Source organism: Mustela erminea, chromosome X, assembly GCF_009829155.1.
Source record: "Mustela erminea isolate mMusErm1 chromosome X, mMusErm1.Pri, whole genome shotgun sequence".
NCBI classification, from domain to species: domain Eukaryota; kingdom Metazoa; phylum Chordata; class Mammalia; order Carnivora; family Mustelidae; genus Mustela; species Mustela erminea.
In genome coordinates, this window is record NC_045635.1 from 91,109,503 (window position 1) to 91,125,719 (window position 16,217).

General features: G+C 39.3%; 1 protein-coding gene across 1 annotated transcript in view; it reads right to left on the reverse strand.

The window, feature by feature from the left end:
- Positions 1-16,217, reverse strand: part of GUCY2F (guanylate cyclase 2F, retinal) — a 96,030-nt gene that overhangs the window by 39,302 nt on the left and 40,511 nt on the right. Inside the window, 2 exon segments of the mRNA XM_032329717.1 lie at positions 8,274-8,363; positions 14,349-14,480. Coding sequence (XP_032185608.1) covers positions 8,274-8,363; positions 14,349-14,480 — 222 coding nt within the window.

The following is a 16,217-nucleotide window of genomic DNA, read 5'->3' on the forward strand; positions in this document are numbered from 1 at the left end:
AAAAATTAAAAAAAGAGCTATCATATGATATAGTAATCCCACTTTTGGGTATATACCTGGTGAATTGAAAACAGAGAGATATTTGCAAACTCATATTCATAGGAGCACTATTCACAATAGCCAAGAAGGAGAAGCAATCAAATCAAGAATGAGTGAATAGCATACAACAGAATATTAATCAGCCCTAAAAAGGTGGGAAATCCAGTGACACATTACCACAAAGATGAACCTTGAAGACATTATGTTACATGAAATAAGCCAGTCACAAAAACACCAATGCTGTATGATTCCAGTTATATAAGGTGTCTAGAGTAGTCACGTTCATAGAAACAGAAAGTAGAATGATGTTAGCAGAAATTGGGAGGGGGAAAAGAGAGTTGTTGCTTAATGGACACAGAGTTTCAGATTTCCAAGATAAAAAAAAGGTCTGGAAGTCTGCATACAACAATGTGATTATACTTAACAGGACTAAACTGTATATTTAAAAAGAGTTAAGGGGGGGCATTTGGGATGAGCACTGGGTGTTGTATGTAAGTGATGAATCACTAAATTCTACTCCTGAAATTAAAGTCGATTCTTTGTTTTAAAAAAATGTTAAAATGCTAATTTTGTGTTTTTTCACAGTTAAAAAGATTATAGGTGCCTTATTCATTACACCAGAACATTAGAAACTGGCCAAATGTTCATCAGCAGGAGAATGATAAACTTTGATATATTTATAAAATGAACTACTACTCAGCTATTTTTAAAAATGAACTACTGTTACATTCAAAAACATGAATTAATCTTAAAAAGTACTATGCTGAGAGAGAAAAGTCGGGCACATAGGAGTACATATTGCATTATTTTATCTATATGAAATCTAAGAACAGAAAAAAATACTAATTTACGGTGATAGAAATCAGCACAGTAGTTGCCTCTGGACTACGGGCTTTGACAGAGAAGGATAACAGAAATTTCTAGGATGATGGACACATTCTGTATTTGTTTTGGGGAGTGGCTACAGAGATGCATGCAATTGTCAAAATTCATTAAATAGAACATCTAATTAAACCTGAATAAAAAATCTATTTTAAAAACACAATGATATCTATGTGAAATAAGCCAGTCACAAAAAAGACAAAGGCTGTATGATTCTACTCATATGAGATAGCTAAAGCAGTCAAATTCACAGAACCAGAAAACACTCTAACAGGAGTTAGAGTGGAGTGGGTAAGAGGAGTTGTTTAATGGATACAGAATTTCAATTTTGCAATACTAAAGAGTTCTGACAATGTGTTGCAAAACAATGTAAATATACTTAGCACTACTGAATTGTATACTTAGAAATGGTAAATTTTGTTATGTTTTTATCACAATTAAAAATAAAAATGTAAGGGGTGCCTGGGTGGCTCATTGGTTAAGTAAGCGTCCAAGTCTTGATTTCAGCTCAGGTCATGATCTCAGGGTCCAGAGATCTAGCCCTGTGTTGGGCTCTGCACTGAGCATGTAGCCCTGTTGGGATTCTCTCTCTCCCTCTTCCTCTGCCCCTCTACCCCTACTCCTGCTGGTGTGCGCTCTGTCTCCCTCTCTAAAAATAAAAAAAAAAAATTTAAATTAACAAAAGAGAAAGAAAAGTTTTTAAAAACCAATGAGGGCTATCTGGCTGGCTTAGTTGGTAAAGCATGCAACTCTTGATCTCAGGGTCATGAGTTCAAGCCCCATCTTGAGCAAAGAGATTACTTAATAAAAAATTTTTTCTTTAAAAACCAGTGAGGGGCGCCTGGGTGGCTCAGTGGGTTAAACCGCTGCCTTCGGCTCAGGTCATGATCTCAGGGTCCTGGGATCGAGCCCCGCATCAGGCTCTCTGCTCAGCAGGGAGCCTGCTTCCTTCTCTCTCTGCCTGCCTCTCTGCCTACTTGTGATCGCTCTCTCTGTCAAATAAATAAATAAATAAAATCTTTAAAAAAAAAACAGTGACATACCCATATAAACCCACTAGAATGGCTAAAACTATAAATACTGAGAGTATCAAATATTGCTGATGATGTAGAGCAAAGGAAACTCTCATAACTTGCATGCAGGAAATTAAAATGGGAAAAGGTTTGATAGCATCTTATAAACCTAAATGTACACTAACTTTAACATGGAAATTCCACTCCTGTGTGTTTAACCAAGAGAAATTAAAATATGTGTCCATAAAAAGACTTGTTAAAAAAAAAGAGACATGTAAAAAGCATATTCTTAGCAGCTTTTTTCACAATAGATAAAATTGGAATCAGCCCAAATGCCCGTCAACAGGAAAATACATAATTAAATTCTGCTGTATTCATACAATTGAATATTACTCATCAATGAAAAGAATAAGCTATTTATACACACACAATAACATGGATTAATATCATTTGGGATGCTGTATGATACCACTTCTATGAGGTTATAGAAGAAGCAAAATTAATGTATATTAGGAAAAACCCTGGAACAGTGGTTCCCTCTTTGTGAGGGGGGAGGGACACAAATTTACTGATGAACAGAAAGGAACTTTCTGGAGAAAAAGAAATGTTTCATAATAGGGATCAGAATTCTTTTTCTATAAAGGTACATATAATAAATATTTTATTTTTTGGAGATCATATACTATTTCTGTTGCATAAGCTTTATTCTCCCCGCCCCCCCTTTTTTACAGTCATTTAAAAATGAAAAAAACAATTTTAGCTCCCAGGCTGTGAAAAACAGGCCAGGGGCGCCTGGGTGGCTCAGTGGGTTGGGCTTCTGCCTTTGCTCAGGTCATGATCCCGGGCTCCTGGGATGGAGGCTCACAACGGGCTATCTGCTCAGTGGGGAGTCTGCTTCCCCCCGTCTCTCTGCCTGCCTCTCTGCCTACTTGTGATCTCTCTCTGTCAAATAAATAAATAAATCTTAAAAAAAAAAAAGCAAAAAACAGGCCATGGACAGATTTGGCGTATGGGCCATAGTTTGCTGATCCCTATTCCATATCACGATAACCATCTAGACCATGTGGGCATATCCTTTTATCAAAATCATAGGTCTATAATATAGGCATTTCGATGTATATAATAGTACTTCAAAATGCAAAATAATAACAATAGCAATAATAACCAAGTTAGAGATGAAATAATAATGGTAGAATGTTGGTAATTTTTTAAGCTGGATGATGGGCATATGGAGTTTGGTTATATTATTCTGCTTCCTTCATATATGTTTGCTATTTTCCATAAAAAAAAAGTTTTAAAAAGAAAAGAAATATTTCCAGGATATAGCTGAAGTAGTATTTAGAAGGAATTTTCTATCTTTAAGTGACTATATTAAAACATAAGAAAGGTTTCCAGTTTTAAGAATTAGAAAGAGCAGGGGCGCCTGGGTGGCTCAGTGGGTTAAGCCGCTGCCTTCGGCTCAGGTCATGATCTCAGGGTCCTGGGATCGAGTCCCGCATCGGGCTCTCTGCTCAGCAGGGAGCCTGCTTCCCTCTCTCTCTCTCTGCCTGCCTCTCCGACTACTTGTGATTTCTCTCTGTCAAATAAATAAATAAAATCTTAAAAAAAAAAAAAGAATTAGAAAGAGCAACAAATTAAAGACATAGAAAGTAGGGGTGCCTGGGTGGCTCAGTAAGTTAAGTGTCTGCCTTCAGCTCAGATCATGATCCTGGGGTCCTGGGATGGAGCCCCATATGTGAGGCACCCTGCTCAGTGGTAGTCTGCCTCTCCCTCTCCTTCTGCCCCTCCCACCTGCTCATGCTTTGCTTGCTCTCTGTCTCTCTCAAATGAATAAATAAAAAAATCTTTTAAAAAACCACAGAAAGTAGGGTGCCTGGGTGGCTCAGTGGGTTAAGCCGCTGCCTTCGGCTCAGGTCATGATCTCAGGGTCCTGGGATCGAGTCCCGCGTCGGGCTCTCTGCTCAGCAGGGAACCTGCTTCCTCCTCTCTCTCTCTCTCTCTGCCTGCCTCTCTGCCTACTTGTGATCTCTCTCTGTCAAATAAATAAATAAAATCTTTAAAAAAAAAAAAACCACAGAAAGTAGAATGAAGGAAATAGCAATATAAATCAATGAAATAGAAAGTACACATACACTAGAGAAAAATCAGCAAAGCCAAAAATTGATCTTTGGGAAAGATTTTAAAAATCAATAGTCCTCTAGAGAAACTGATCAAGAGGGAGAAAACACAAATTATCAATATCAAGAATGAAAAGGGGCATCACAATAGATCCCAAGGCTACTTAGAAGATTGCATGAGCATATTAGGTACATCTTTGTGCCAGTCAGTTTCACAGCATATATGAAATGGACAATTTTCTTTTAAGCCATAACTTACCAGAAGTGGTATAAAAGGAAATAAAAGGTTTGAATAGTCCACTATCTCTTCCAGAAATTGAACCTGTAATTTAAAATCATCATACAAAGAAAAGAGTAATAGGCATCTATTTAAAGAGATTGAAATAGAAAACTGACAAGATCAGATTCTATTTTGAAAAGACCACTTTGCAAAATGGAGAAAAGATTTGATAGTGATAAAAGTGGATGTGGAGAGAGTAGTTAAAAGACAATTACCAGTGGTTGCCAGGGATTAGGGAGAGGGAGGTATGAATAAGTGGAGCACAGAGGATTTTTAGGGCATTGAAACTATTCTGCATGTTACTATTATGGTAGATACATGTCATTATACATTTGTCAAAGCCCACAGAAAATACAACACCAAGAATGAGCCCTAATGTAAACTATGGACTTCGGGTGATAATGATGTATCAAGGTGTCCATCAGTTATGATGAATGTACCACTCCGGTTCAGGATGTTAATAGTGGGGGAGGCCATGTGTGTAGTTTGGGCAGTGGGCATATGGGAACTCTGTACTTCCTATTCAATTTTGTTGTGAGCCTAAAATGGCTTTTTAGAAAATTACTCATCTTTATTTAAAAAGAAAAAGATAATTGCATTAGCTCTAGTGGAAGTTGATGGTGGTTTGGAGCAGGATGGTAATAGTTAAAATAGAGGAAAAGAACATTGGAGGTTGAAGGAGCATGGAAAAATCTCTGAAGTATGAATTGTAGAAAGCAAACTAACAAAGTGTAATGGACTTAAAAGACAGTGGTAAAGAACATTTTAAGAAGAAAAACATGAATTTATAGTGAAAACAATATACCTTATTGCATGACTTTCTGCCACAATACCTAGCTATTCGAGTGCAGGCACAGAGAAAGTCAAGAGTTAAGATTGTCCAAGATCTGAATTTTGCAGATATGTTTGACCAGAAAGTGAGAAATAAGAATGTGTTCAAATGATGGCTTATGGAATCTAAAATTAACACAAAAGAAGACAAAAGAAGAGTTTGTGGGTTGGAAGAAAGCAGAGGTCAGTAGGCAGGAAGACCTGATGTAAAATACAGGTACATGTGAAACAAAAGGAGGTTACAGCCAGAGTATGATGTCTGAATCTATGATTTTGGAGGCAAAGCATTTTTAGTAGCAATTAGAGATGATGACAGAGTCCAGGGTATAATAACAGCAGTGGGTGGCCAAAGTGGAATGGAAGAAAAAAATGACTAGAGATTACATGGTAAAAAACAAAGTAACTGAGGTATTACGTGGCACAGGAAATATACCAGACAGTTGTAGATGGTGGTGAAGAGCATGAGCCTGGGAGATACAACCTGATTTTCCTACATACACTTTTGCAGAAATTAAGGCCCTAAAAGGATGTTGAAAGTTATCAGTCCTTTGGCCTTCTGACTCCAAATGTTTGCCTTTCAACAACATCCGTCTCACTGTGCAGGGCTCCTTTCTATAGCTGGCTCACCAAGATCTGCTTTCCAGTCTGGCTCCTAGTATCCAGTCCCAACATATTAACATCATGAAGGCACATAAGTTGGCAGTCTTGGACACAGAGTGATGGCCCCGTGAGTTCTATCTCCTGTTTTATAAAAGTACTAGAAAGGAATTGGGGCCTTTCACATGATAAATTCTGGAAAACTCTGGCCTTGTCCCTAGAGCTCAGTTGCTATCTGCACCTGACATGGCCACATTAAAAAGATGTTATGAGAATAATGAGAGCCAGTTTTCTCACTATTTAAGAATGGATCACAGTATGGAAAGGGGAAAGGACAAAATTAACTGTGGTGTTCAGTTATAATTAGAAGCATTACTGTAAATTCATGGTTTTAGATAGATGATAGATTTGAATAAAATTTAAATTGGTACATGCACATTGATATAAATAAATAAATAGTAGAAAAGGTAAGGCTCTTTCTAACAACACCAACTGATAAACACAGAAAGAATACTGGAGTTAGAAAATCAATGGGTACCTCTAAAACCAATATAAGACATTATGTGTTACTTAATTGAATTAAAATTTTTAAAATGTTAAAAAAAAGAGAGAAAGAAAATCAATGGGTCCTAAAACTAGTGAGCAAGTGTTTGATGAAAAACAAGATAAAAACAAGATATTTACACAAGCTTAAAGTATCAGTTTATAGATTATGTGCTAATTACAATGGGAAAAAGACAGTAACCATACTGGAGAGATTTAGTAGATTTTGAAACCACCTAAACCAAGTAATCAAAATTAACATCACAATGTGACAATTGATATTGTATGCCTCCTGATAAAAAGTACTGAAAAGCATAACATCACTTTTGTAGTATTTTGGCTGAAGATACATAAACTAAATCTAACCACGAGGAACATGGGATAAACCCAAATTGAGAGACTATCTACCAAATCACTGATCTTAATTCTTCCAAAAATATCCAGGTGAAGAAAAAACAAAGAAAGGCAGAGAAACTGTTCCAAATGAAAGGCACTAAGGAGACATGACAACTAACTATAATACGTGATCCTGGATTGGAAACTGGCCTGGGGAAAACTAGCTATCATTTATTTTGACCATTGATAAAATTAAAATATGGACAATAGTTATATATTATTATATTAATGTTCAATTTTCCAATTTTGATAATTACACCATAGTTACACACAAGAATGCCTTTTAAAGGAAATACACACTGATGTATTTAGAAGTTAAAGGGTGGGATGTCTATACCTTACTTTGAAATGGTTCAGAAAAAATAATATACATAAGCTTACAGAGAATGAAAAGTGGGCAAAATGTGAACAATTGCTTAATCTGGGTAGGGTATACAGGAATTCCTTGAATTACTCTTGCAGCACTTCTATAAGTTTGAGATCATATCAAAATCAAAAATTACCCAAAAGTCATGGACACATTCTATCTTGGGTCAATACCTATCTTATTTCCCCTAAGTTTGACCGTGTTAGGCACCCAACTTTGAAGTTAGCTCTCTGTTTAGCATCCTGGATCATCAAACCAGTGTGGGATTGCCTATTCTAGCTCTGACGTTGATCGCCCTTCTGATTTCATCTCTCATTATTCTAGTGTCAGCGCCAAGCATCAAAACCACACCTAAGAGAGATATCAAATCACAGCATCTCATCTGATCCCTGGAATACACCCTGTTCACGGTCAGCCACATATCTCCCATTTCCTCCTCTCCTTTGTTTTCTCACTTGTACAGTGCTTGGGATGTAGCAGGTGTCTGATTCATACCTGTTGGATTGATTTGAACTTGCCTGCTTCGTAGATGTGAAGAAATCCATTATTACTTTCTAAAACTCCCACTCTTCTGAGTCTGAAGGAACCAGAGACAGTCTCTGTGAATCTTTTTATAGACTCAAAGCTCAAGAAGGAGCCAAGATTTTAAACAGTTTGGGTGGAATCCTCCCTTAAACAAACCACCCAAGGACTCTTTAAACAAAATCGGTGGGACTTGGGAAATCACCACTTTTCTTATGCAAGTCATAATTACAAGATAACTTTTCTAGGGCTGGAAACTGGAGATTCTGAATGATTATGGGATATGTACTTAATAATAATTATAATAGCAACCATTTTTACAAAGAAGTTGTATGTCAGGAAATGCGCAAGATGCTATACGTGTATTTTCTCTTTTAATCCTCATGCCAACCCTGGAAGTAGACATTAATATACTTCCTTTACAAATAAGGAAAGTAAGACTCAGGGGTTTAGGTGACTTGCCTAGGTTAAAATAGCTCTTAAGTGAGTAGAGCTAGGAAGGGAATCCTTCATGTCTCTTTGACTTCAGAGTCTATACGTCTGCCATAGCATCACATGGTCATATCAAGACAGTCGCAGTGTTCCCCACACTTACTTGTTAAGGGTCTTCCTAACAGCTGGTGTTAGTTACTTTGGAGAAAAGATTGGTTTTAGTGGGAATGTACATAAACAAGGATTTCTCATACCATTTCAAACATATCACTTGCACTGGATTTGATGGACTTAAGGTCTCCAAAACCTCCAAAGGGGAACTTTTTCAGCCACACCCAATCACCCTAGAAAGAAAAGGCAGAGAAGAGTGATGAGACTTAGTTGCCAACAGCTCTAGAGCAATGTCCCTTCCATATGAAGGGTTTATAACCAGACCATCAACTCAAACAGGCTTTGTTCTTCCTCCGTCACACTCCACCACATGGACACGCTGTATCTGAGCTAAAAATGAGGTCACTCAGGGACACCAGGGTGGCCCCGTCGGCTGAACATCAGACTCCTAATTTCGCCTCAGGTTATGAACTCAGGGTAGTGAGATCAAGCCCAGCGTCAGACTCCATGCTCCTCGGGGAGTCTGCTTGAGTCTCCCTCTGACCCTCCCCCACAATCACTCTCTCTCTCTGTTCTAGTAAATAGATAGTTGATAGATAGATAGATAGATAGATAGATGATAGATAAATCAACTCTTTAAAAAGGAGGTCATGCAGAGAAATGAAAGGTAAAAATTCCAGTTAACTAAAGACAGGGAAATCACAGCAAGTAGGCAGACTTCAGAAAAGGAAAGTTATCACTCTCTGCAATGACTCCTTTCACTAACTGTAGAAAATGCTAGCTAGGTCATTTCACTTATTCATACCTAAGTGGTGTAGTACTGGGTTCGCCACAATTAATGATGATGGTTGGTGGTTGCAATTCTTACTGCCTTCAGGCATCCATGGTGGGAGATGTAATGCAGCAAACATTTTCTGCATTTACCTTGATCCATTTCTCTCCCGTGGGACAGGCCATTTTGGGGGCCTCTTATGCTTCAATCATAAATCAGTTGGCTTTAGTGTAGATTAAACATTTCTTATTTGGATGCACAAATATACTACTTTAGTAATATGAGTAAGCTAAACCCTTTCAGAAGTCTATTTCTGACTTTTTAAGTACAAAGCCGCTATTTCTAAGGCTGCTGTCAAGTCAAAAACAATTATTTTATTGTCTTTACTTTAACATGACCTGATTGATAATTTTCTTCTCTGTTCATAGCCTCAATGACTAATCAGTCATCAAGCCCTATTTCGTTTCTGTCCAACCCAAATTTTTTTTAGAAAAGCAATACAAATACAGATTCCTTTTTCTCCCTGATAATAATAATAATGCCTTGCATTTGCACAGCGCTCTTTACCCTTCAAAGTGCTTTCACATCTATTACCTAGAGCCTGGAGATTCCATTTCAGGCTGCATCAAATTGTCGGCAAGGAGAGATAATAAAACAGAGAGCTCTGTGCAGTCAAATTCCAGGAAGAGAGTGTAAGCATTCTCTTATTAAGGAATATATCCAGCTGTGGCACTGCATCTGGAGACCTGCCAGAGGCAAAGGCTAATAACGGGAGCTGCGGGCATCTGAGTTCCACGCCCACACTCTGGGTTAGAGGGCATCTTCGAGCTGAGGAGCTTGAAATCCTTTAACTAGGGAATGGCTCTTGGAGGTCTTGGCAGCTGAACAGAACTGTGCCAGCCAGGCTCAGTGCCCACAGAGTCCAGCAAGGTTAGTCCAGGATCCGCACCTGCCTGCAGCAAAATGGCCAAGCATGAAAGGCAGCCTTCCTGGTCTCTTGCTGGGAAATTCTCTGAGCCTGGTCCCAGGCCAGCTGCATCACGGTCACCTGGGAACTGGTTAGAAAAGCTGAGTCTCAGGCTCCACCCCACATTTAACTTCCTTAATCATAGGAGTCAGGAGGGCCAGATCCGAGCTCAAGCTCAAAGGCTTAGCCTTCAGGGGACTTTGCCCTCTACAGGTCTCAAAGCCAAGGTTTCAGCCGAAAGACAAAAATTCTAACTGGGAATTCACAAAACCAGCAACATGCGGGATATAGTGGAGGGCAATAAAGCCTTTCCAGCACCTTTGCAACCATTTTCCATGGCCCCTGGTCACTACTAGCTGTTAAGGCACCTTTGTGCTAATTAGAAAAGGTGTTTTCCCACAAGGAACAATGAATAAACAAATCAACATGTGAGAATATAATTTTACAGCTGGTGGCAGTTGGGTGATGTTGGGCGGCAGCCCTGGTTGAAAACATACATGCATGTGCCATGCCTTCATTTACTCTTACATCCTCCAGATACCACGGAACACATTCCACTGGCAGCATGGCTGGTCTGCATACGACCAACCCCTGCCTGCCAGGTGGAGCCTCTTTGTCAGGTTTGGAGTCAGGCTGTAGAAGTGGAGGAGAGAAGCTGAAATTGGTCCTCCAAGATTATTAGGCAGAAGAAAGGAGTAACCTCAAAAAAATCCTGGAAAATAGTCAAGGTAGCATATAATCAGGTGCACATATGTTTTATTTTACCAGTGGCTATGTATGTGCATAGTGGAGTGTACACATATAAATGTAGCTATGAGAACTAACCCCCACTGCCCTGTTTCTGAGCGAGGCTGGAGGTCAGAACCTCTCTGCCCAGCCCTGCACCCCTCTAAGTTAGTACATGTCTGTAATGTGAATAGTACCCTATTAAATACGGGTGCCCTTGTGCAGTGCACAACCTGACATCAGGACTTGCAACCCTAACTCTGCCTCTGACCAGTACCTGATACTGTCTTCCTGGAGTCAGCTTTATTATAGAGAGGGGTTAGCCTCTCTCTGGCTTATTACCTTTTAGAGATCATTAAGCCGAGCCTTTTTCTCCCCCCAGCCAGATCATCAAATTTGAGAGCTGGAAAGGGTCTTGGGTATCCCTGTTCTAATCCCTTCATATTTTGGTAAAGAAACTGAAGTCTAAAGAGATGAAGTGACTTGCCCAAGGTCAGAAGGCTAGGTAGTAACAGAACCAAGGTCTTCCCCTTTCCACCTTCTACTTTATTGCTCTTTTCTCTCATGGATTTCTTTGGTTTGGGGATTTGTGTGTATTTATTTCAAGATTGAAATAGTTCTCACAAACTTTATAAGCAGATTTTTACTGAGTCTGTGTGTGTTCTACTTCATGAATAATGAGGAAAAGGAAGGAAACAGGCAGGTTTTATCTTCACCACACATGCATTATTTGTTTTGTTTTTTCTTTTAAGAGAGAGAATGATAAAATACTTCATTCATCATTCAGTTTTTAATTAAGAGGAAGAAACATCCAACTCTAGCCACTAAAGTTTTTAGAAGTAATTTAAAGTCCATCAGTTTTGCACTAAGGCCATGGAGCATTAACTAAGAGTCAAGAGAACTAGGTCCTGGATCTGGCTGTGCCTCAAATTCAGGAGTGGCCTCAGAGCAACCACTTTGTTGGTCTGAGCCCCAGTTTTCTAACGGACAGAGCTAGACAATTCTGTGATGAGAGAAGTGGTTGCTGGAAAGGAGACGTTGGGGGTGCATGGAGACAGAGCTCTAGGAGATATAGAAGAAGGTGGGAAAATAGAAGAATAAAGGCTCTGGGAAAGGAAGATGATGGGGGGGCTGTTCAGGGAAAGGGGTGAGAGAAAGGAGACAAAGAAGAAAACATAGAGAGAGTTTGAGAGGCAGAAGGAGTCAGAGATTAAGAGGGAGGGTAAGTTCAGTGGGTTCTTGCTGAGCCTATCAGGGTTGCATTCATGCCCACCTCACCCTCTCCCCTAGACTGTGGCTATCAGAGCAGACAGTGCCATGTTCCTACCATATCTGGGGAGTTTTCTCTTCCCAGTGGTCTGCTCACCTGGCTTTCCTATCCTCTCTCAAAGAGGATCTATGAAAGAAGGGTGGATTTTCTGGTCCGGTTGCTAAGGTAGGGACGCATCTCTGTGTGCAATCAAAGTGGGAATCACTGTTAGAAGTTCCTGTCCTTTGGGGAAGCCTGTCCTTTGCTATTAGTCATCTGCTCCTCCAGGCCCATTGGCTGGAACTTGCAGATCTTCCAGTGACAATTCTTATGAAAAACTGATTTATTTTACACAGAATCAAGATAACGAATCTTCTTTAAAACATTCCCAACAGAGGACAGTTTCAGAAAGCAAATTGAACCTCTTTGTTTGATCTGTTGGTTCAATTAACTTACAATTCTTCCTACAGTTCTCTTCAGCCCTAGCCAGGCAGTTTTCCTCTTCTGTGGTTTTCCTTCACACCCTGCCATCAGCCCAATCTCGACTTCATGGTGTGGTATTATTCTCACTAACACCCTTCTTTTGTGCAGATAAAGGCTCCCTTTGGCCTCCACAGTTGAGAAATCCTCATGCTCTGACTGAACAATAGTCATTATGGGAACTAATTCAACTCTCTGCCTCCTTCCAAGAGGTGGAAATATCTGACAGATTCTTATAGGCCAGGTATGTACAGATGTTTATTTTTTCCCTTTCTCAATTCTACACTATAACCTTCTGTCTCCACCAAACAAAACATACCACAACTCGATACATAAATTCTTCCATAGCGTCAGAGAGTCATATAGCATATCTGAGCCAGAAGAAGCCTTCGAGATCTCTTAATCCATCCATCCCCAGCCCTGGCTACACACATAGGGAATCTTGAAAAAAATTCCAATGCCTGAGCCCACCCCATACCAACCAATCATAGTTACTAGTGGCAGAAGTTAGGCACAGATATGTTTTTCAGGTTTCCATGGAGATTCCAATGAGTATCCATGATTAAAAATTTGGTTCAACCCCTCATTTTACAGATAAAAACCCAAGAGACCACCCTAGATTACTGAAATTTATTTCAGAATCTTAGCAGTGTCCGTATACTCATAAAGCCATCAGTCCACTGCATTTGACATTTAAAAGTTATGTGATTATCTTCGTTTCGGTCTTTGAGAGAGTAGAGCTGTCAATTCCCCAAAACCGTAAGTTTACACTTGAAGCAAATCTCCTCTTTGAGTCAATGAGCTTCAAGGCAAGATCCGGAGGTTTCCTGCTACAAATTTAAGTCAGAGCCCTCAGGTACACTGAGCAAATATATACCATGCCAATCTTGGCATTTTAAGCATCTGGCAATTATTTGGCCAATGGAGGAGAACACTCACTCAGAAAATTCAATACGTTGGACAGTCAAAAAACTCATTCTGTCCAGTTTTGGACTTTCTTTGTAGTTACTATTGAAGATGAAAGTGTTTGCTGCTTTTGGGAGTATCTTCAAACAAAACAAGGAAAGCACACTGGGAAGGCATCACTTAGGAGGGACTAGTTTCCCTCTTACCCCCTGCTTAACTCTTTCCTGCTGAGAAGAAACAGTTCATCTCTCCAGCTGTTGCAAGATTTGTTCTGGTTGCCAAATTCCAGTATCTAAGAACAAGGGGCCAGGAGTGGCCTCTTAAACTTGAAAGACAGAAACTTAAGTGAAATTAAAAAAAAAAATTTCCATTTTACACAAGCAGAAGGTCACCTGTTACTCCAATAGAGAGCACAGGCTGAGGAAAAAAAAGAAATAATTTTTAAAAGATTTCAGTAATATCAGAGGATAACAGGTATAGGAAGAACAACTAAAATTTGAAGGGAAGGGTTTGCCCAAAACTTTACACAAACATATTTCTAGACATTCCATCGCAAACAGGTGTCTCAGGAAGTCAGGAAGACAGGAGGTCATTTCTTCTATTATTATTACGCTATCTTCTAGAATGAATGACATGATAAACTGCATGGATCTCCCGACTTTTTTTTAGGATTTTAATTTTTTTTTAATTATTTATGACAGAGAGAGATAGTGAGAGAGGGAACACAAGCAAGGGGGAGCTGGAGAGGAAGAAGCAGGCTCCCCACTGAGCGGGGAGCCTGATATGGGGTTCTATCCCAGGATCCTGGGATCACGACCCAAGCCAAAGGCAGATGCTTAACTGACTGAGCCACCCAAGCACCCCCTGACTATTTTTTCACATGCACAATAAATAGATGGATTTGAAAGATTAATGAAATCATAAATAAGTAGATCATTTGCTGAGGAAAATCATTGTTCAAAAGATTAGCGAAACAAGTCCATGAGTGGATAGCGAACAAAAAACTGAAAAGATTTTCCAAAAGCCTCAGTATTTTTACCCAAAGACTAAGTCCTAAATTGCTGTCTCATTTTAAAAACCAAGAAGGCAGCAGATAAGATAGCTGTTGGATAGCCTACCTCATAAATGGATATGTTGGAGTTTTCATAGGTAGCTGGAGTTAGACTCCCTGAGGAAAAGGGGAACCTTGGAAACCTTCCACTTTGGACTTCTGAGGTGATCTGGAAGCTTACACTGGTACAACTTCCTCTCTGTGAAAGGATTAGGAAAACAAGGTTATAAATAAAACTCCCATGATTTACAGTCAATGTGATACAACACATCAATAAAAGAAAGAACAAGAACCATATGATACTCTCAATAGATGCTGAAAAAGCATTTGACAAAGTACAGCATCCCTTCCTGATCAAAACTCTTCAAAGTGTACGGATAGAGGGCACATACCTCAATATCATCAAAGCCATCTATGAAAAACCCACCGCAAATATCATTCTCAATGCAGAAAAACTGAAAGCTTTTCCGCTAAGGTCAGGAACACGGCAGGCATGTCCATTATCATCACTGCTTTTCAACATAGTACTAGAAGTCCTGGCCTCAGCAATCAGACAACAAAAGGAAATTAAAGACATCCAAATCGGCAAAGAAGAAGTCAAATTATCACTCTTCGCAGATGATATGATACTATATGTGGAAAACCCAAAAGACTCCACTCCAAAACTGCTAGAACTTGTACAGGAATTCAGTAAAGTGTCAGGATATAAAATCAATGCACAGAAATCAGTTGCATTTCTCTACACCAACAACAAGACAGAAGAAAGAGAAATTAAGGAGTCCATCCCATTTACAATTGCACCCCAAACCATAAGATACCTAGGAATAAACCTAACCAAAGAGGCACAGAATCTATACTCAGAAAACTATAAAGTACTCATGAAAGAAATTGAGGAAGACACAAAGAAATGGAAAAATGTTCCATGCTCCTGGATGAAAGAATAAATATTGTGAAAATGTCTATGCTACCTAAAGCAATCTACACATTTAATGCAACTCCTATCAAAGTACCATCCATCGTTTTCAAAGAAATGGAACAAATAATTCTAAAATTTATATGGAACCAGAAAAGACCTCGAATAGCCAAAGGGATATTGAAAAAGAAAGCCAACGTTGGTGGCATCACAATTCCGGACTTCAAGCTCTATTACAAAGCTGTCATCATCAAGGCAGCATGGTACTGGCACAAAAACAGACACATAGATCAATGGAACAGAATAGAGAGCCCAGAAATAGACCCTCAACTCTATGGTCAACTAATCTTCGACAAAGCAGGAAAGAATGTCCAATGGAAAAAAGACAGCCTCTTCAATAAATGGTGCTGGGAAAATTGGACAGCCACATGCAGAAAAATGAAATTGGACCATTTCCTTACACCACACACGTAAATAGACTCAAAATGGATGAAGGACCTCAGTGTGAGAAAGGAATCCATCAAAATCCTTGAGGAGAACACAGGCAGCAACCTCTTCTACCTCAGCCGCAACAACATCTTCTTAGGAACAACGCCAAAGGCAAGGGAAGCAAGGGCAAAAATGAACTATTGGGATTTCATCAAGATCAAAAGCTTTTGCACTGCAAAGGAAACAGTTAACAAAATCAAAAGACAACTGACAGAATGGGAGAAGATATTTGCAAACAACATATCAGATAAAGGACTAGTGTCCAAAATCTATAAAGAACTTAGCAAACTCAACACCCAAAGAACAAATAATCCAATAAAGAAATGGGCAGAGGACATGAACAGACATTTCTGCAAAGAAGACATCCAGATGGCCAACAGACACATGAAAAAGTGATCCATATCACTCGGCATCAGGGAAATACAAATCAAAACCACAATGAGATATCACCTCACACCAGTCAGAATGGCTAAAATCAACAAGTCAGGAAATGACAGATGCTGGTGAGGATGCAAAGAAAGGGGAACCCTCCTA